Raw genomic sequence first — 15,833 nt, 5'->3', positions numbered from 1 at the left:
CGTTTTAGTCTAAAGATTGCTTCCCTTGGTTCTACTTGCCTTCTGGTCCACCACTCTACCATCCTGTAATAGGGCGACGAGTATGGAGGATGTTAGTGCAAGTAAGAATCCCAAGTGGACAAACACTAAGAAAGACAGAGGATATGATGCCCAAAACACCCTTCTTCTTGAAAATGAAGCGAATAACCGATACCAATATCAATGCAGTGGACATGATGCAGATGAAGGACAGACTAAAGGAAGGACAATCCCCCTTGGCTATTGGTAAATGTAATTTCAAATCATTTAGAGTTGAAAGGGGTCCTTAAGCAGATTTTTCTCTTTCATTCTAGTCTAAGGATTGTTTCCCTTGGTTCTATTTGCCTTTTGGTCCACCACTCTACCATCCCGTAATAGGGCGACGAGTATGGAGGATGTTAGTGCAAGTAAGAATCCTAAGGGGACAAACACTAAGAAAGACAAAGAGGATATGATGCCCAAAACACCCTTCTTCTTGAAAATGAGGCGAATAACCGATACCAATGGCGGTACAATAAAAGGATATACATAAGGCAGTTGCACATCACAGCCCAAGCATCGACACTTCCATTACAACCATGATGAGCAACAACGGAGCAGCCCTTGAGTTTGAAGACATCAGAGAAGAGGATTTCAATGAGACAGATTTTGGATCGAGGTTGGATGAGTTCGGAAAGGTTGCTATCAAGAAAAAGCATTTGGGCACCCTTTCCTCTCTCAGTGCTTTTATTGGATTTGCGAAAGAATATGAGAAGGATCAAGAAAAGATGCTACAAGCAACAAGCAGCGTGGTGAAGTCAGTGGAACTTAGGGCGAAGCACACACCTTGTCCTCCTATGGAAGAAGTTAACGAAAGGCTGGCTATGTTCATTGGCTTAGCTAAGAAAATGAAAGAAAAGGGAAGATTTATATTAGAAGATCATTTGATGTAAGCCCAAGTGGCAATTTCCCTTTTTTCTAGAATAGGACAAGTGTCTATTTCTGATTGGCCACCATTTTGGTGCCTTCTCATTGGTTGCCACTTTTTGCACTTTTTTCATTGGTCCATTGATGAGGTGGCAGCTTTTTATTGGCCAATGGGGTGGCAACCTTAATTAGGGTTTTTAGGATCCAATTTGGATCGTTGATCTCGTTTTGATCTCTACTGTCCGTTGTATTTTTGGCCCCTATAAAAGGCCATTTGCTCTCATTTGTAAAGTGTTGGAGAAATTGTTGCGAAGATAATGCCAAAATTGCTCTCTTTTTCATTGTTGCGATTTGCATGTTGATTAAGAACATTGGGTATATTGCATGTTTTCTACTTCCACTTAGATTTCCTTTTCAAGTTGTTAAAGTTGGTTGCATTTCAAGTTGTTTAAGTGAAGTTCAAGTAGATGGATAGTTGTATGGCAGCATTGGTAGATGTTTGATAGGGATCAATACTAGACCACTAGCATCCTAGTGGCTGGTTGGGAAGCCTTGTGTGGTAAACGAGTTTATTATTCCTTTGAATCATCGCACCTGTGGATGTGAGGCCGCTGGTCAGCTTTCATTAGGTTCGATCCCCATCCATTTGCTAACCTTCCATTCATAGGAGTAGGAGTAGAATAATAATTGGGTAGTCGAATTTTAGAGAGAGAGAAGTTAGAGAAGTAAGTTGAGCATCAGAACACACCCATTCACCCTCCACCGCCATCACTTTCCATCAACATCATTTAGCTTTCACAAACCCATCACCATCAGCATCATTCCAGCAAAGTCCAATTCATCCTTGAATGAATAGCGTAAGGCCACCTATGTGATTACCAACAAATCACATCGATAGAACTGAGCGAGTATCCACAAGAGTAAGGAACATTGGAGTTATTCTCATATACCATGAGCAAAAACTTTCAAGAGAGGAATTGTATGTTTGATACTTCGTATCGAATATTCAATTACTAATATGTTATGTAAGTGATACAAAACTCGTATCAACAGACGCTAGGTGGAAAGCTACATGGAGTTTGAGGGATCGAAAAGTTGACAGGAGACATTTGTTGCATTTCGCCAAAGGACAGCTTGATAGGCATTTTTAGAACCTTATTTAATCTGACCACTTGCTTGAATAGGCTAAGTAAGAACAGTTTAGCTAACAAGTGGTCTCCACTATTTGACACAGGATTTATAAACCTATTCGGTCTTTCATTGATATTACCATAACAAAATATATCTCCCCATGAAAGTAGATTCTGCATATATAAACAGTGACAGTGATTTGTTACCCTTCATATTTCAGTGTAGTCAAAGTGTTCAGGAAGATTGCATTGATTCTTTTCAACTCTTTGACGAAGATGATTGGAGATGCTTTGAGACCACATTTTTCTAGACTGCAATCAGTATTTGTAAAATCGTTGCAAGATGAAAGCAGTAATCGTGTTAGAATTGCTGCTTTAAAAGCAGCTGGATCTTTTGTGGAGTACACTCAAACTGATAATGAAGTTCTGATATTCCGGGAACTTATACCAAGCATATTAATGTATCACGACAATGTCTAGCTAATGGAGATGAATAGGTAGCTGCTATTGCCTTTGAAATGTTAGATGACTTGGTAGAATCTCCAACGCTTGTACTTGGGTTATCTATACTGCCCATTGTTCGGTTTGCTCTTGAAGTGTGCTTAAGGAAAGATCTTGAAGCAAGTACTCGTCATCAGGCAATACAAATGATCTCATGGCCAGCTAAGTTCAAACCTAAAGTTTCATTATTTTCAGTGGTATTCGGGTCGGAATATGTTTTCGTGCTCCTATTTGTGTTAAGTGGAGTCCAAGAGAAAACAAGTTTGATGTTGGAAGTGGAACTGCATATATATAATGTTCTAAATTCAGTCTGCATAAAATTGTGAAATTAATATTGTGAACAGCTTTGGAAAGGTGTAATGCATTAAGCATTAGGGGTCTCGCAAAGATCCGGTTGACAACCCTTCAAATATGAGATTAAGCAGTGGTGGTGATGAAGATTTCAGTCAAGTTAGTGGCTAGCATTCAAACTGAAATAGTTGTGCAGGAGATTGTCACAAATCCTAATATCCGACATGGAGACTTAGGCATCTATTTATAATTGTCAAAGATTTATGCTGTTGTAAACAGTGTGTCACAATGTGATTGCTATTCGGGGGTAGCCTATAAATAGGATAACAACATTCAGCAATGGGAAAGGATTTGGATAAGATCAAGAAGGGTACTATGAACCCACATGAGCAGTTAGCCCAGAATTCCGAATCTGATATAAGATCAGAAATACTCGGCATTTATGGAGAGTACAAAGAACTTCCTAACCGGGTTCAAAATGACTTACCGTTCAGCGATTACTTGGAGTTTCATCTAGAGCAGCAAAATAAGACAGATATGGCAAAAAGACGGTACTTTGAATTGGTTCATGACATCCTTGAAAATGACTAGTGCAAAGGTTTGTACGAAGAATTTCTAGCAGGCCAAAATCATTTATGGAGGATCTTGAAAAAGAAGAACTATCAACCGCCTTGTTATACAGCCTTCTCATAATCCAACAGATGATATTACCAGGGTGTAAGTTTCTATGTTGGTGAATGGGAGGTTAGTGTTCAAAGGGAGATTGATGAGATAGGTTGCACACGAGGTAATATTCTCGATGCCCATGACATGGAATTGGAGGAACAAACTGAGATGACACTGCGAGACGATGAACCACGTCAGCATGACAACAATGAAAGCATACCTTAATGAACCAGTTCAAGGTTAGTGAAGACATGGTTATGGCCTCTTTGGTACGTTATGACAACACTCACAAAAAGGTTGAAGATCTCCACAAGATGGCTCAAAGGGGAGGGGAAGGAGATTGGCTTGTTGCTGATTTGCAGGTGATCAAAATAGCTCTTGGGACTATGAAATCAGATTATTTGTATATACTTTCCGATAGGGATAACATTCTTAGAGTTGCTGAAATACATGTTGATCAGCTAGATAAAGAAAGGAATGAGATTATGGAGCTCAATAGGGAGCTTAAGGTACTCATGAGGCATTAGATGATGCTCGGTTTTCCCTTCAGGAAGTAGAAAGTCAATTTAGGATCACAAATCACTCTCGGAAACATGAGGATGAAGAGAGGCAGGAATTTTTTCTAGAGGTAATTGATGAACTTGATAGCATTCAACAGATGTATGATTTGGATAGTTGCCCCAAGCGACCAAGTTCCAAAACTTCAGATCACATTCAACTTATAGACAACCCCTTGTTTGAGGTAGATGTTGTTTGGTTTTCCGATAACCCACTTTTTGAGCTAAAGGAGAGAGTTCCTCTTGATTGCCATGAAGAGGATGATTTTGATTTCAGAATTTTGGAATTGAGTACAACTCCTAACAACGAATCTTGGTTATAGGATGGGAGTGGTGATTTGACTACGGTTGTGTGTCATTGGATCATTTCAAATAGGATTCTTGATTTCGCACCATAGAGGAGTTGGTTGGCTTACATACATCAGCCTTTGGATAGATTTTGGTTTATTATTGATGGGAGTTATGTTTCAATCTCAAGGAATGTTTTTTCAGCTTCATTCTTATTCATAGTACCTATGTACCCAGAAGTTCTCTAGATTGATGATGACAATATGGTATTTGATGTGCCCAAGGTGTTACTTTCAATTTTTGAGTGACTTGTTTATTACATCGTCTATTTAGGTCGAGTTGTCACCATCTATTGGTTCATGCATAGTCCATTGAAACATCTCTACCTTGTCATATCGATTGGTTATGACAATAGGGTTTGGGATTTGGGTGTTGACAGTATGCATCTGTGGTTTATTGAGGAGTTGGTTACAGTTCTGCTTAGTTTGAGATTGGACGCGAGGATAAGTAGAGTTGTGCAATCTACAAGTGCAGTGTTATTTCATAGTTTTATATGGGATTTGGGAATCCGGGTGATGGATGGGTTGTAGAGTGACACCTTGCTTTGCAGTGTGGCTAGAATTGTTTACAGATTGGGTTTCAGGGCTACTTGTAGATTCGTATGAGATCTTGGTATTGATTGCTTGAGGACAAGCAATTTTAAGGAGGGAAGATTTGTAATGTCCCCTTTTTTTGGGACATTAGAAATGTTAAAGGCGTATTACATAATATTAAAATTGACTTGGAGAGCGTGGACTCAAAATTATAAAAGGTCAATTTAATGTTATAAAGTGGGCAAAAGGTTAAGGAAGAATAAGACGAAATGCTAGAGGGAAGTTGAAGAGTCACAAGGAAATAGGATGAAAGCCAGAGGGGAGTCGAAGAGTCTTAGTTTGTGTATTATAAAGGGAAAGAGGCTTATTCTTGGATATGCTTGATTTATTTTTCCAGATTTCAGTTCTCTCTTGTGAGAGTATTTGGAAAGCTTTAGCTTTCAGCTAGTATGAGGACGTAGCCCCTTGTGCCGGTAGACAATGGACACAAACCCATTGTCCGGGAGACATTGATTCAAGTATTTCATATGTGCTTATAGGTGTTCTTATTCTAGTATTCCAATCTGACTGATAAACTGTATTTAAGATTGGATTCATTAGTGCTGGTTATTGTATTGCTGTTGTATAATGCAATAACATATTTTAAGGAGTTAAGGAGTTTGCTGGTTTTTATATTACTGGTTTGTAACACATGGCTATAGGCTCGAATCTTGAATGTTATTTTGGAAAGAACTGGTTATTATCTTGTGGAGAATCTTCTGGTTTTATTGTCGTATCATTTTACATTTGCCTACATTTGAATTTGAATATTATAATCAAGAAGCAGCTGGTTAAACATCTGTTGGATTTTCTACCGGTTCGATTGTGCTCGCAATACATCTGCATGTGTTTAGTTCTAAATATAGTTAGAAAAGGGAAAAACGAGTAAATATCTAGTTAGGGATATTTCAATCACACAGAACCCAACATCCTCCAAGTTGGCATGAAACATAATGTGTAGCAAGACATTAAAATATGTTCACCGCTTGGCCTGAAAACATTCTCCAATGCTCATAACTCAGTGCAGATTTCAACATGTCATGACAAGATTCTTAACAACCTCTTAACTCTTTCTCCAAAGCATATCCAAAGGTTCATTAATTAAATCATCATAATCCACTAAGTCAACCAGAGACCAACACAGATGTGATGCAAAACATAGAGCAACATATTTGCGCTCATGGAGCAAATTAACATAATATTTCTGAAGTGGAATACTGCAGAAATGGTGAAAACATGCCAACCTAATTGCAAACCCAAAAACCTCAATTCAAAGCTTTTAATGAAAAAAAAACCAAATGTGACGACAACCTCTGAATTTCTTTGAACCTGAAAACAAGTTAGTGCACATTTACAGACCATAGATATTAATTCCTGAACTGCATGCCACCAACTTCTTATGCGGAGAAATGTGGAGCATTCTCCCATGAAGACTTCAACTACTCTTTCCTGCATATTTTCAGTTTCCCATCCCATCACCTTCTGGATGCACCACATACTAACTAGACATCATCACCAGTCATCACAACAACTCAATATCTAACCTTATCGGCTTCTATATGTCACACAACACAACTCTTCATTAGATTGATATCAGTGCAAATACCTAGTTGTCATCAATCACAACATTGAACACATATTGCTACATTATCATTGATGGCAATATCAATGGTAAACACTAATTGATCTCTTTTTCATGGTCATCAACATCAACAAGTTTGACATCAATGATGAAACAAAGCCAATTGCCAAAAGGCTATGAAGAAAAGCCAAGAAGGCAAAGAAGTAAGGTGGATCCAAAACAATCACATGGTTTTCAAATGTTCATGAGCTCCACTCATGAAACATTTCTTCTTACCTTGGGTGTTTGATGTAGGAGCACCCAGGTGCATTTGCAATCATATGAACCCATCAAGTATGCAATATTAAGGCTAAGAAGGAAACCCAAGAAGGAAAAGAAGTAAGGTGGATCCAACACAAGCACATGGCTTTCAAATGTTCATGAACTCCACTCATGAAATATTTCTTCTTACCTTGGGTGTTTGACATAGGAGCACTCAGGTGCATTGGCAATCATGCATAATTGAAAACAATTGCCTCTTTATTTAATTCCCTTTTTGTTGTGTTTTTAAATTGTTCAAATCCTTATAACTCCCTAGGTGCCAAAATGAAGTCAGTTTATGAAAATGACTTAAACTTACTCTAACCCTCTTTATGTCCTTGTATCATAAAGTTGTTTAATACTAATAAAGTTAACACTGATTTAATTTTAATGATTTAACTTAAATCATTAAACCCTTGATAATTGCTAATACCAACTCATGTGAATAATCCATTCACTTACTTGAGGTAGATATAGTATGAGCAAAACATCAAAGTGACTTGCTAAATAGTAAGTGTATATCAAAGTGTCCTGTGTATGAATTGTGGATGGCACACCACAAATAAACTACACTGAGTGGAAGAATACTGAGTAGCACCAAAAGGTTAGTTAAAGAGCCATTGGCATTAACTATGGTTCTTGGACTTGGCCCCAGTGTGCACTCAACAAGGTTGACCCGACTTAGAAATTGACAAAAATTTGGCCACCTCAGAAACTCACTATTAGTAGCAAGTATGAGCAAAACATCTAAGTGACTTACTAAATATAGTTAAGTGTGAATCAAAGTGTCTTGAATGATCTGGTGGAAGGCACACTGCAAATAAACTAGGACGTTGAGCTGAAGAATACTGAAAGAACCACCAATAGGCTAGCTAAAGAGCCATTAACCATAGTTCTTGGACTTGGACTTGGTATGCACTCGGCAACACTGAACTTGACTTAGAACATGGCAAAACATGTGCAAGACTAGACAAAAAACAGTTTCTAGCGAGTCTTTCTTAGAGTGACTTTGTGGAGAGTCCCAGGTCTGTGGGACTTTGCTAGGGTCACTCGAATCAGGACTCGCCAAGACTCCGAGAGTCCCGAAGAGTCCAGAAACTATGCATAGAACACCATTAGGAGGGTCCCCTAATCCCCATGTTAGCCTGCAAGCACTTGAATTGTAAAGGCTAATTCGTTAGTAAGGGGGCTAATATCTATGTAAAAATCACTATGTTTTAGCTAACAATATTGGATATTCTACTGCATACCTAAATTAGTAAACCAAGTGGATTAAAGGGGTCTAGTTTATATGGCTGAGATGCACTCTTTATATGATCTTCAAGTATGGAAGTGGTAACATTATATTAGCATGGCATCTTCTTTATATCTGCCTTGGCAATAAAGAGCTAGTCAAAATTGACTTTGTTGAAACTTTAGGTTGCAAAGCATAGGAGATTTTTTTTTTTTGATTGGTAACATTATTGGTATTGTATTGATAATTAAAGAGAGTTACATTATAAGTGGTATGACCAAATACCTCACTGCCATAACTACCCATTTCCTGGCCATACCTATGCCATTACACAAAATTTCAGAATATGAACACTTTGGCATAGGAGAAATTTATCACTTACAGAATGAAGAGGTATAAAATATAGTTTAGGAGGGGATTATTGTCTGCGTTTTGGTTGCTATGATTACTTCTTAGCTGAATTTTTGGTTTCCTTGTGCACTCACTTGTATTCATGAAAGCAGCCTTCTGCTTGACCAAACTGGCAAGAAACTAAAAAGAACAGTATAATGAAAAAAAAAAATGTGGTTAATGTGTCTTGTTTTTTAGCACTATTATTATCAGCTTAACACCTGAAACATAAACCATACGTTCTTGAAAAGCAATGCAGCAAAACAAGGTTGCTGGCCCTATATAGCAAGCCACGGGCAAAGAAGCTGAGAAAAGACACTAGTAACAGAGTAACATTGTCAGCAGGCCGACAACCTCAGCAAGAAATCAAGAGCACATTAACTATTACAGATCACCCTAGCACTAGTATCCAAAACAAAATCAGCTGAACCGTAACTAGTAAATAGCATATCAACCAGTGTAGTAGCCAACTTCATATCATAAAGAATAAAAAAAACCGGAGTCTATCTATCATAGTATCCATCACAGGTAAACCAAACAACATAAAAGTAGTAGTTCTAGACATTGTCCAGACGAAAATAATCAGGCAAAATAGAATAAGCCCAGTAATATTGTCTTTAACCCAATAAACATGACAGGGCCATGGAAACCCAGAAACCACCAAAAACCTGAGACTCGTAAAGAGCCCTAATTGTATGCGCTCCTCCATTCGGAGGTCAGCATTAACGAGGTCCAATCCTTGATGAGGAATTGAAACAGTTCCTTATATTCCTCCACTCTTCCTTGTCTTTCTCGTCTGCAGTCTGCATCAGACAGAGAAGTTGCTCACTTTAATTGCAAACCTGCAAACAATATACAATTTAACATCCAAATTTTCCATTTTCCTGTGCAATCTTGGCCATTAAGGCGTTTAGAGTGGTGAGGGGTGTTGGTCTCTTCAGTAATATTTCCACAACTGAGTCCACATTTAGTTTAACCCTTTTGAGACATTTAGGCTTAGTTGGGGGGGGGGGGGGGGCGGTGGTAACACATTTCAAATTCTTTTCTTTTTTGCACTTGGCTTCATTCTGAAGGAATTACACCTTGCTTTTAGGAGGGTGTTTTGCACTTTGGCTAGGACTAGGGGTGTCCTCATTACGGCTAGGACACTGAGAGTTGGCTGGGCTTGCCAAGGTCGGGGAGGACTAAGTAACCTCTTCCACAAAGATCTGGCAAGGGGGACAAAGGGCGAGATGGAAGTAATAAAGGTGGAAGATTAGGACTTGGCGGAGGTTGGTAATTTTTTTTTCTGCATTCTTAGCCTCACTAACCTCCTTATTCTAGCAATATGTTTTATATCTGTCTCCAACTAATCAGAAGCTCAAAACAGGTTAAAGTATGACTTGAAACCTTAGTTACCGATCCGTATGTAGATCTGGAACTGGATATGGGAAGAAGGTGCGCTGATCATGAAATTTATTTTTGGGAGATGTGGATGCATATACACACACACACAGTTATACTATGTATATGCAAAGAAATGAAGAAATATACAAAATTAAAACATTTGATAGCTTGTAACTTCACCAATACATGAATGTTCAATTCAAAAGAATTCCAAGGCTAACAACAGTATATATTTCTTCCCAAAAATTACTGCAATCAAAATATATTCAGACCACCTTATTCAAAACATCTTCAATTCAAATGAATTCCAAGGCTAACAGCAGTATATGTTTCTTCCCAAAAATTACTGCAATCAAAATACATTCAAACCACCTTATTCAAAACATCCTTTATTTTAAGTCACTCGCCATATCAATGTTAGGATGAATGGGAATATATGAGTTTATAAATTGATTCAACCAAAATTTGGTTGCAATGTACTCCAACTGTCCGTAAACTGTCGCAATTGGTTGTATAAGGGAATTCGATATAAGTCTTGTAAGCACCAAATAAGACAAATTATGAATTAATGAATTGACGCATTAGGCATATGTTTGACGTGTAACGAACTTTCATTAGTTTGACAATCCAACAAACTTCCTTTATATTTATTAATTAAAATAATCATTCACACTTCCCACAACCAATCCAAACTGATGCGATCATATGTATCTGAAAAATCTGGAAGATGCTATTGATTATGAATAGATTGTTGTTATAGTTTTGCACAGATGTCTTTATTCAACCATATTTTATTATTATTTTCATTATCATTTCCATGCGTTATCACCACTGGAGGACGTTCATCCTGATATCGTCAGTCATCTCCCATACAATCTGACAAATCTTTATGTTTTTGTTATAAACCGGAATGCGATATTTGCACCTGTTTGAATTTCATGAGGCAATAGTGGTGGCTTCCAGCTGGCTGGGAGTGGCTTCTGGACGCATCTGCACTGGATTCCACTTCCACTAGCTTCTGCCTCTCTCTAGTCTGCAGACAGACATATCGGTATCCAAGTGTGAAACCTAAGTTACTGATTCAGGTGCAGATGTGGATGTGGGCATGAGAATCAGATGTGTGGATGCGCAATTTTTTTTTTTCGGGTGGTGGCTTTGGATGCATTTATATATATACACAAAAAATGCAAGAAATATTCATAATTTAAATCATTTGATAGTATCTCTTTGCACATTCTCATCCCAGTCACTTAAAGCGAGTACATTTGATGCCAACATAGCTAGTCAAGTGATGCGAATTTCTGCACATCTTTATCTTTCAATGGGCTTTATACATTCTCCTGTATATAACTCTAATGTTTGTCTCAGGGATCCAAGTTGGCCATTCTTAGATAACTATTATTTAAAGAAAAACACAGAGAGGGAAAAATGCTACATCTCAGAAAATTCTGTGAGATTAACAATCAGTAGAAGAAATTTCACCTAACAAAACTGAGAAAATTGTGTCCTCTTAAATTAGTTATATTTCACAGTACAACTTACTAGGACTTGTAAGTGGAGCTTATTGACATTTATTAGATAGCAATGTGCAATGTTGACATTTATTCATTTCTATGATTATAAAATATAACTTATGATACAACAATGCCTTCCAGCATTTTATATGATATGAAAACTATTGCATTAAATGATATTTGTGTCATCAACTGAACATATCCCTCACTCATCTTTTTAACCTCTGTTACAAACACCACATAACTTCTCTATTGAACCATGATTTGACAAATCTGATTGATAGTATGGATAAGTTAGCACATGTCTAAGGTGAAAAATGTTTTTTTTTTGCTTTTGGGCTTTTTTTTGACATCCTACGCCCCAGATGCTCGGGGATGCTGGAGGATATCCATAGGAGCAGCCACAGGGTGCTGCAGCACTTCCTGTGGCCACCAAGACATCACCCATCTCCGCATCAGCACCCAGATGCATCCGCATCTGCATCGGGGAGGTGGCAGAGAGCATCTGGTAACGTAGTTTGAAACATCTGAAGTCATGTATTGAAACAATTTTCATCCAAAAGCTCCATAATGCATTTTGGGAACTTGAAGTCTGATCTTTCCTGGCTTGTTTCGAAGTCTCTAGAGGCCTAGCTTATTTCTTGAAGATGAAATTAATGTAACCTAGCTATGCCATTCACTACTTTTTGTTGTATGTTGAGGTGGCCTTTTGGGATTCAATATTGATGTAGAAGTGCTGAAATGGGAAAACTATCCGCTATTTAATTGACAAAAAATTGTATAAAAAATTGGAAGAAAATCTCAGAAGTAATGTGTAATGTAGCAATACCTGAAACTGAGAGACAAGACCCACAAACTGGATGGTTTATTAACCGTAATTATAAAAACACCAAAAATGACACGATAATGATTTCTGGCCATTGGCCCTGGCCTGTAGAGCTTCTAAAGTTTCCCTTTCGTACTCATGGTCCATTCAGTTGCCTGATGCAAGTGAGAGCTCAGCTTGTGTTCATCCTCAGATATTATTTATATGGGATCAACCTCAGGCTGACAGTAATGTTTTAGACTGGTAATGCTTTTGCAAGGTACTTGAGGGTCATGCAGTTTAAGAGATTAGCTGGACACTTTGAAAAAGAATAATCTTAATAAAAAACAAGGCCTGGGAAGAACCAAGGAGTTGAGAATCTTTGGGTCCCTGCAAGGCATGTGATTCAATATAAATTGTTTTCCTGGTAGTTATTTGAGAAATATGATGAAGTACAATCTCCCTTTTTATTGAAAGGTTTGTATCGACTCTTTGATATAGGAAGGTGCTCGGATTATACTTTGATATTTAACAGAAAATTTGCTGCTTCATCATACCTATGAATGAATTTAGATTGTGTACTTCATATTCTAGAGCTTTAATGCAAATTTAATCTTTTTTATACAAAAGTTCCCATTGATTCTGTTACTTCATGATACTCATCGTTTTGCAAGAGTCCAAGGGCTTAATTTGATATCATATGAAGCATGGAACCTACTGCACGGATTTATTGATGCTTTTTAATAAACTAGAAATATACCAGACCAGTGAGAGTTTAGATTAAATATTTAGCCTTGGATGATGTTTGTTGATCAAAACACTACAAAACTATTAGCCCAGCAAAAACTAAAAGGGATCAAATATTCAACTTTCATGAAGTAATGTGCATGGATGGTTTATTGTCATTTTCTCTATTGAAACTGACACAATGGGTCTATGCAGTTATCCCAACAGTTGAAGACCAGCTTATCGGCTTCTTGTCATTCTCAACATAATACAACTTCATCATCAGGCCTCATGCCTAGTCCGTCATTGCTTGGAGCACATGGATCCCACACACAAAATATACATATCCCACCTGTATCAGTTTCTGCCGCTCAGATTGGAGTCTCTTCACCGTCTCCAGCAACATCAAGTGGCACATCTATCTTTCGGGATACACGTCGGACAAGTCCATCATGGAATCAGAGATAATTACGATTAATAGGTGCTTACTGCTTACATTGGGAAGTAGATTTTATAAGCTATATGTGTCATAAATATTGTAGTGTATTTTGGCATTTCTTCAGAAACTTAAACCAGAAAAGAACTCTTCAATTGTAAAAGACTTGTCCAAGGAACACCTTTTTAAATGCGAAGATGAATGGATCATTTGTTAAAATAATAAGTATATACAAATAACTAGAGATGGATAAATACTGGCATGTTTATGACTGCTGCAATTATATGTATCTATTTACTTCTACAATTATAAAGAATTTTTTTATCTGTGGATGTGGATGAGAATTTGTGTCTCAAATTTGTAAATGTAGTCATCTAGATCAATATGGGGATATTGTTCGTTTGCCATGCATAAATTTGTGTATAGGGTAACATTTTTAATCTGTTTTTGAGTGCAGTTTACTCTAGACAATTATTACTGAATACTAGCACGTAATGATAAAATGATATTGAGGTGGTGAATGATCAACTGGGCCAATTTTTGAGGTCAGCATTTCACATGGCCTTATAGATAATAAGGGCCAATGTCATGATGTTAGAGTTAGTGCAATGAAATGAAAATTTAACATTGATGAAAAATTATGTGGTTTTTTGGTTGTAAATACAGAACCACCTAATTGACTTGTTCCACCATCTTAACATAATTATCTGCTCCTCGTTTTTGAGTTTCTGAAAACCCAAACAAGAGTCAAGTCCATTGGGGCTTCGGGTGGCTCCTCGGAGGACACTGCTAGCTCAGACTCAGGGGAAGTGCGCGTTGTGAAATCTGTCAAGTCTGAAACCCCAAAAGCCAAACCCTCTCCCCGCTTCCCTAGCAGGAAGAGCCCCAGGTGCCCTCCCCCTAACCCCCCTACCCCTCATCCTAAGGAGTCTAGTGAGGAGTCGGATACGGAGTCGGAGGAGGCAGATTCGGTGGCAGAGAAGGAAAGTGAGTTGGAAGACGACAAGGAAAAAGATAATGACAAGGAGGCGACCCCCTTGGTTACCTAGGTTAACCCCAAGAAAATAAAATTGGACCAAACCCCAACCCATGATCATCTCAGTGTTAACGCTGATTTGCCCCCCAGCCCTACTACGCCCACCTCCCCCCTGGAGGTCCCCATTTCGCCCCCAGAAGAGATGATAGAAATTATGGTTGAAAAGGGAGGGGAGGCCATTAGGAAAAATAAGAGAAGAGCCTGGCGAAATTTCAATATGGATAGTGTTAGTATGGGCATTGTTAGAGAACCTGCTAAAATCCAGGTGTTGGGGGATCTCGACAGTAGCACCCACTATGACGAGCTCCTTGACCCGACTCTTCTGGTTCTCTCTGACAATGTCCAAGAAACGGGTTTCAACTTCCTCAACAATGCAAAGAACAGCTTGATTGACAATTTCCGCTCCATTAAGTTGTTTTTTCAAGAAATTGAGACTCTGAAGGACAAGTCCAACCAGACCAACAACAGGGGGGAAGTCAAGGATCATGAGGCCAAAGGCAGTAAAGACCAGGTGGGCAGCCAGGAAAAAGACAGAAGCAAGGACCCCAGTGACAATCAGGAGGACAGAATCACCCGGCTTGAGTAGAAGGTCCAAAGGCTGGATTCCGATCCACCAGGTTGTGACTAAACAGATTGTGGATACCCTCCATACCTTGAATGAAAACATTGTTAATCTAGGGGACTATCTGACCAATGCCGGTCTTGTGGGGAACGTGGTGCAGAGTACAGAGCACGGAATCAGCCGGGAGGATCCTCAGAATGAGACTAGAATCCAGGAAAGCCAGGGGGACCAGATACATTTCCCCCCCACGATCCAGGAGGAAGAGGCCATCCAGAAGGAAAGTGACACTGCAGATATCCTGCAGGCAATGGAGAAGAAGGGACACTAGTCTGCCCGCTAGGCTCTGTTCCTAGCCTTTGTTTCCCAGGCTTCGGGCCTTTCTGTTTCGGGCCTTCTGAGGCAGTTTTTGTTTTTTCTGACTATTATGCTTTAAGTGGTTTAATGCTGTAAAGCTTTGGGTTTCAGGATCCCTGTAAAACCTGTTTTCCGAATCAAAAACATAATTATCTGCATGTCTGGTAACTTCATTATGTAAAATTTGAAGCATTATATAATTTTGTTCATGAAAAATTAGGAGTAAGTTCATGTTGCATAAACGAACCTGATCCTGCTTATTCTCTTGCATTCTATTTTTTTTGAACAGACTGCTAATCTATGATGCTGTCCAAAGAGTTTTATATTTCTGGGAGTCCAAATGTAAGTTCTTATGGCTGCAGATCAAGCTTTAAGACATTTACTTATCTGTATTGTGTGAAGAATACTTATTTTCATTGCATGCCTTGGAAAGTTTTCATTGAATGCTAGATCATGGCATGTTAATTCAAACTTTTGTTTTCAAGTTAAATAGTGTTGAGGTTCTGGAGTGCCTTTAGA

The 15,833-nt window shown here is 38.4% G+C and overlaps 1 protein-coding gene across 2 annotated transcripts in view; it reads left to right on the top strand.

Annotated features, from left to right (window-relative positions):
• Nucleotides 1-13,688, top strand: part of LOC149538581 (tRNA (Ile)-lysidine synthase) — a 60,345-nt gene extending 46,657 nt beyond the window's left edge. For both annotated transcript variants that reach the window (XM_089799887.1, XM_089799886.1), the window contains one exon: nucleotides 13,143-13,688. In XM_089799887.1, coding sequence (XP_089656013.1) covers nucleotides 13,143-13,394 — 252 coding nt within the window. In that variant the 3' untranslated portion in view covers nucleotides 13,395-13,688. The remainder of the gene's footprint in view (nucleotides 1-13,142) is intronic.
• Nucleotides 13,689-15,833: the final 2,145 nt, after the last annotated feature.

The sequence above is a fragment of the Cupressus sempervirens genome, chromosome 9 (assembly GCF_028749045.1).
Source record: "Cupressus sempervirens isolate cs-2001-9-10 chromosome 9, ASM2874904v1, whole genome shotgun sequence".
Lineage (NCBI taxonomy): Eukaryota > Viridiplantae > Streptophyta > Pinopsida > Cupressales > Cupressaceae > Cupressus > Cupressus sempervirens.
This window is presented reverse-complemented; position numbering and strand designations above follow the sequence as displayed.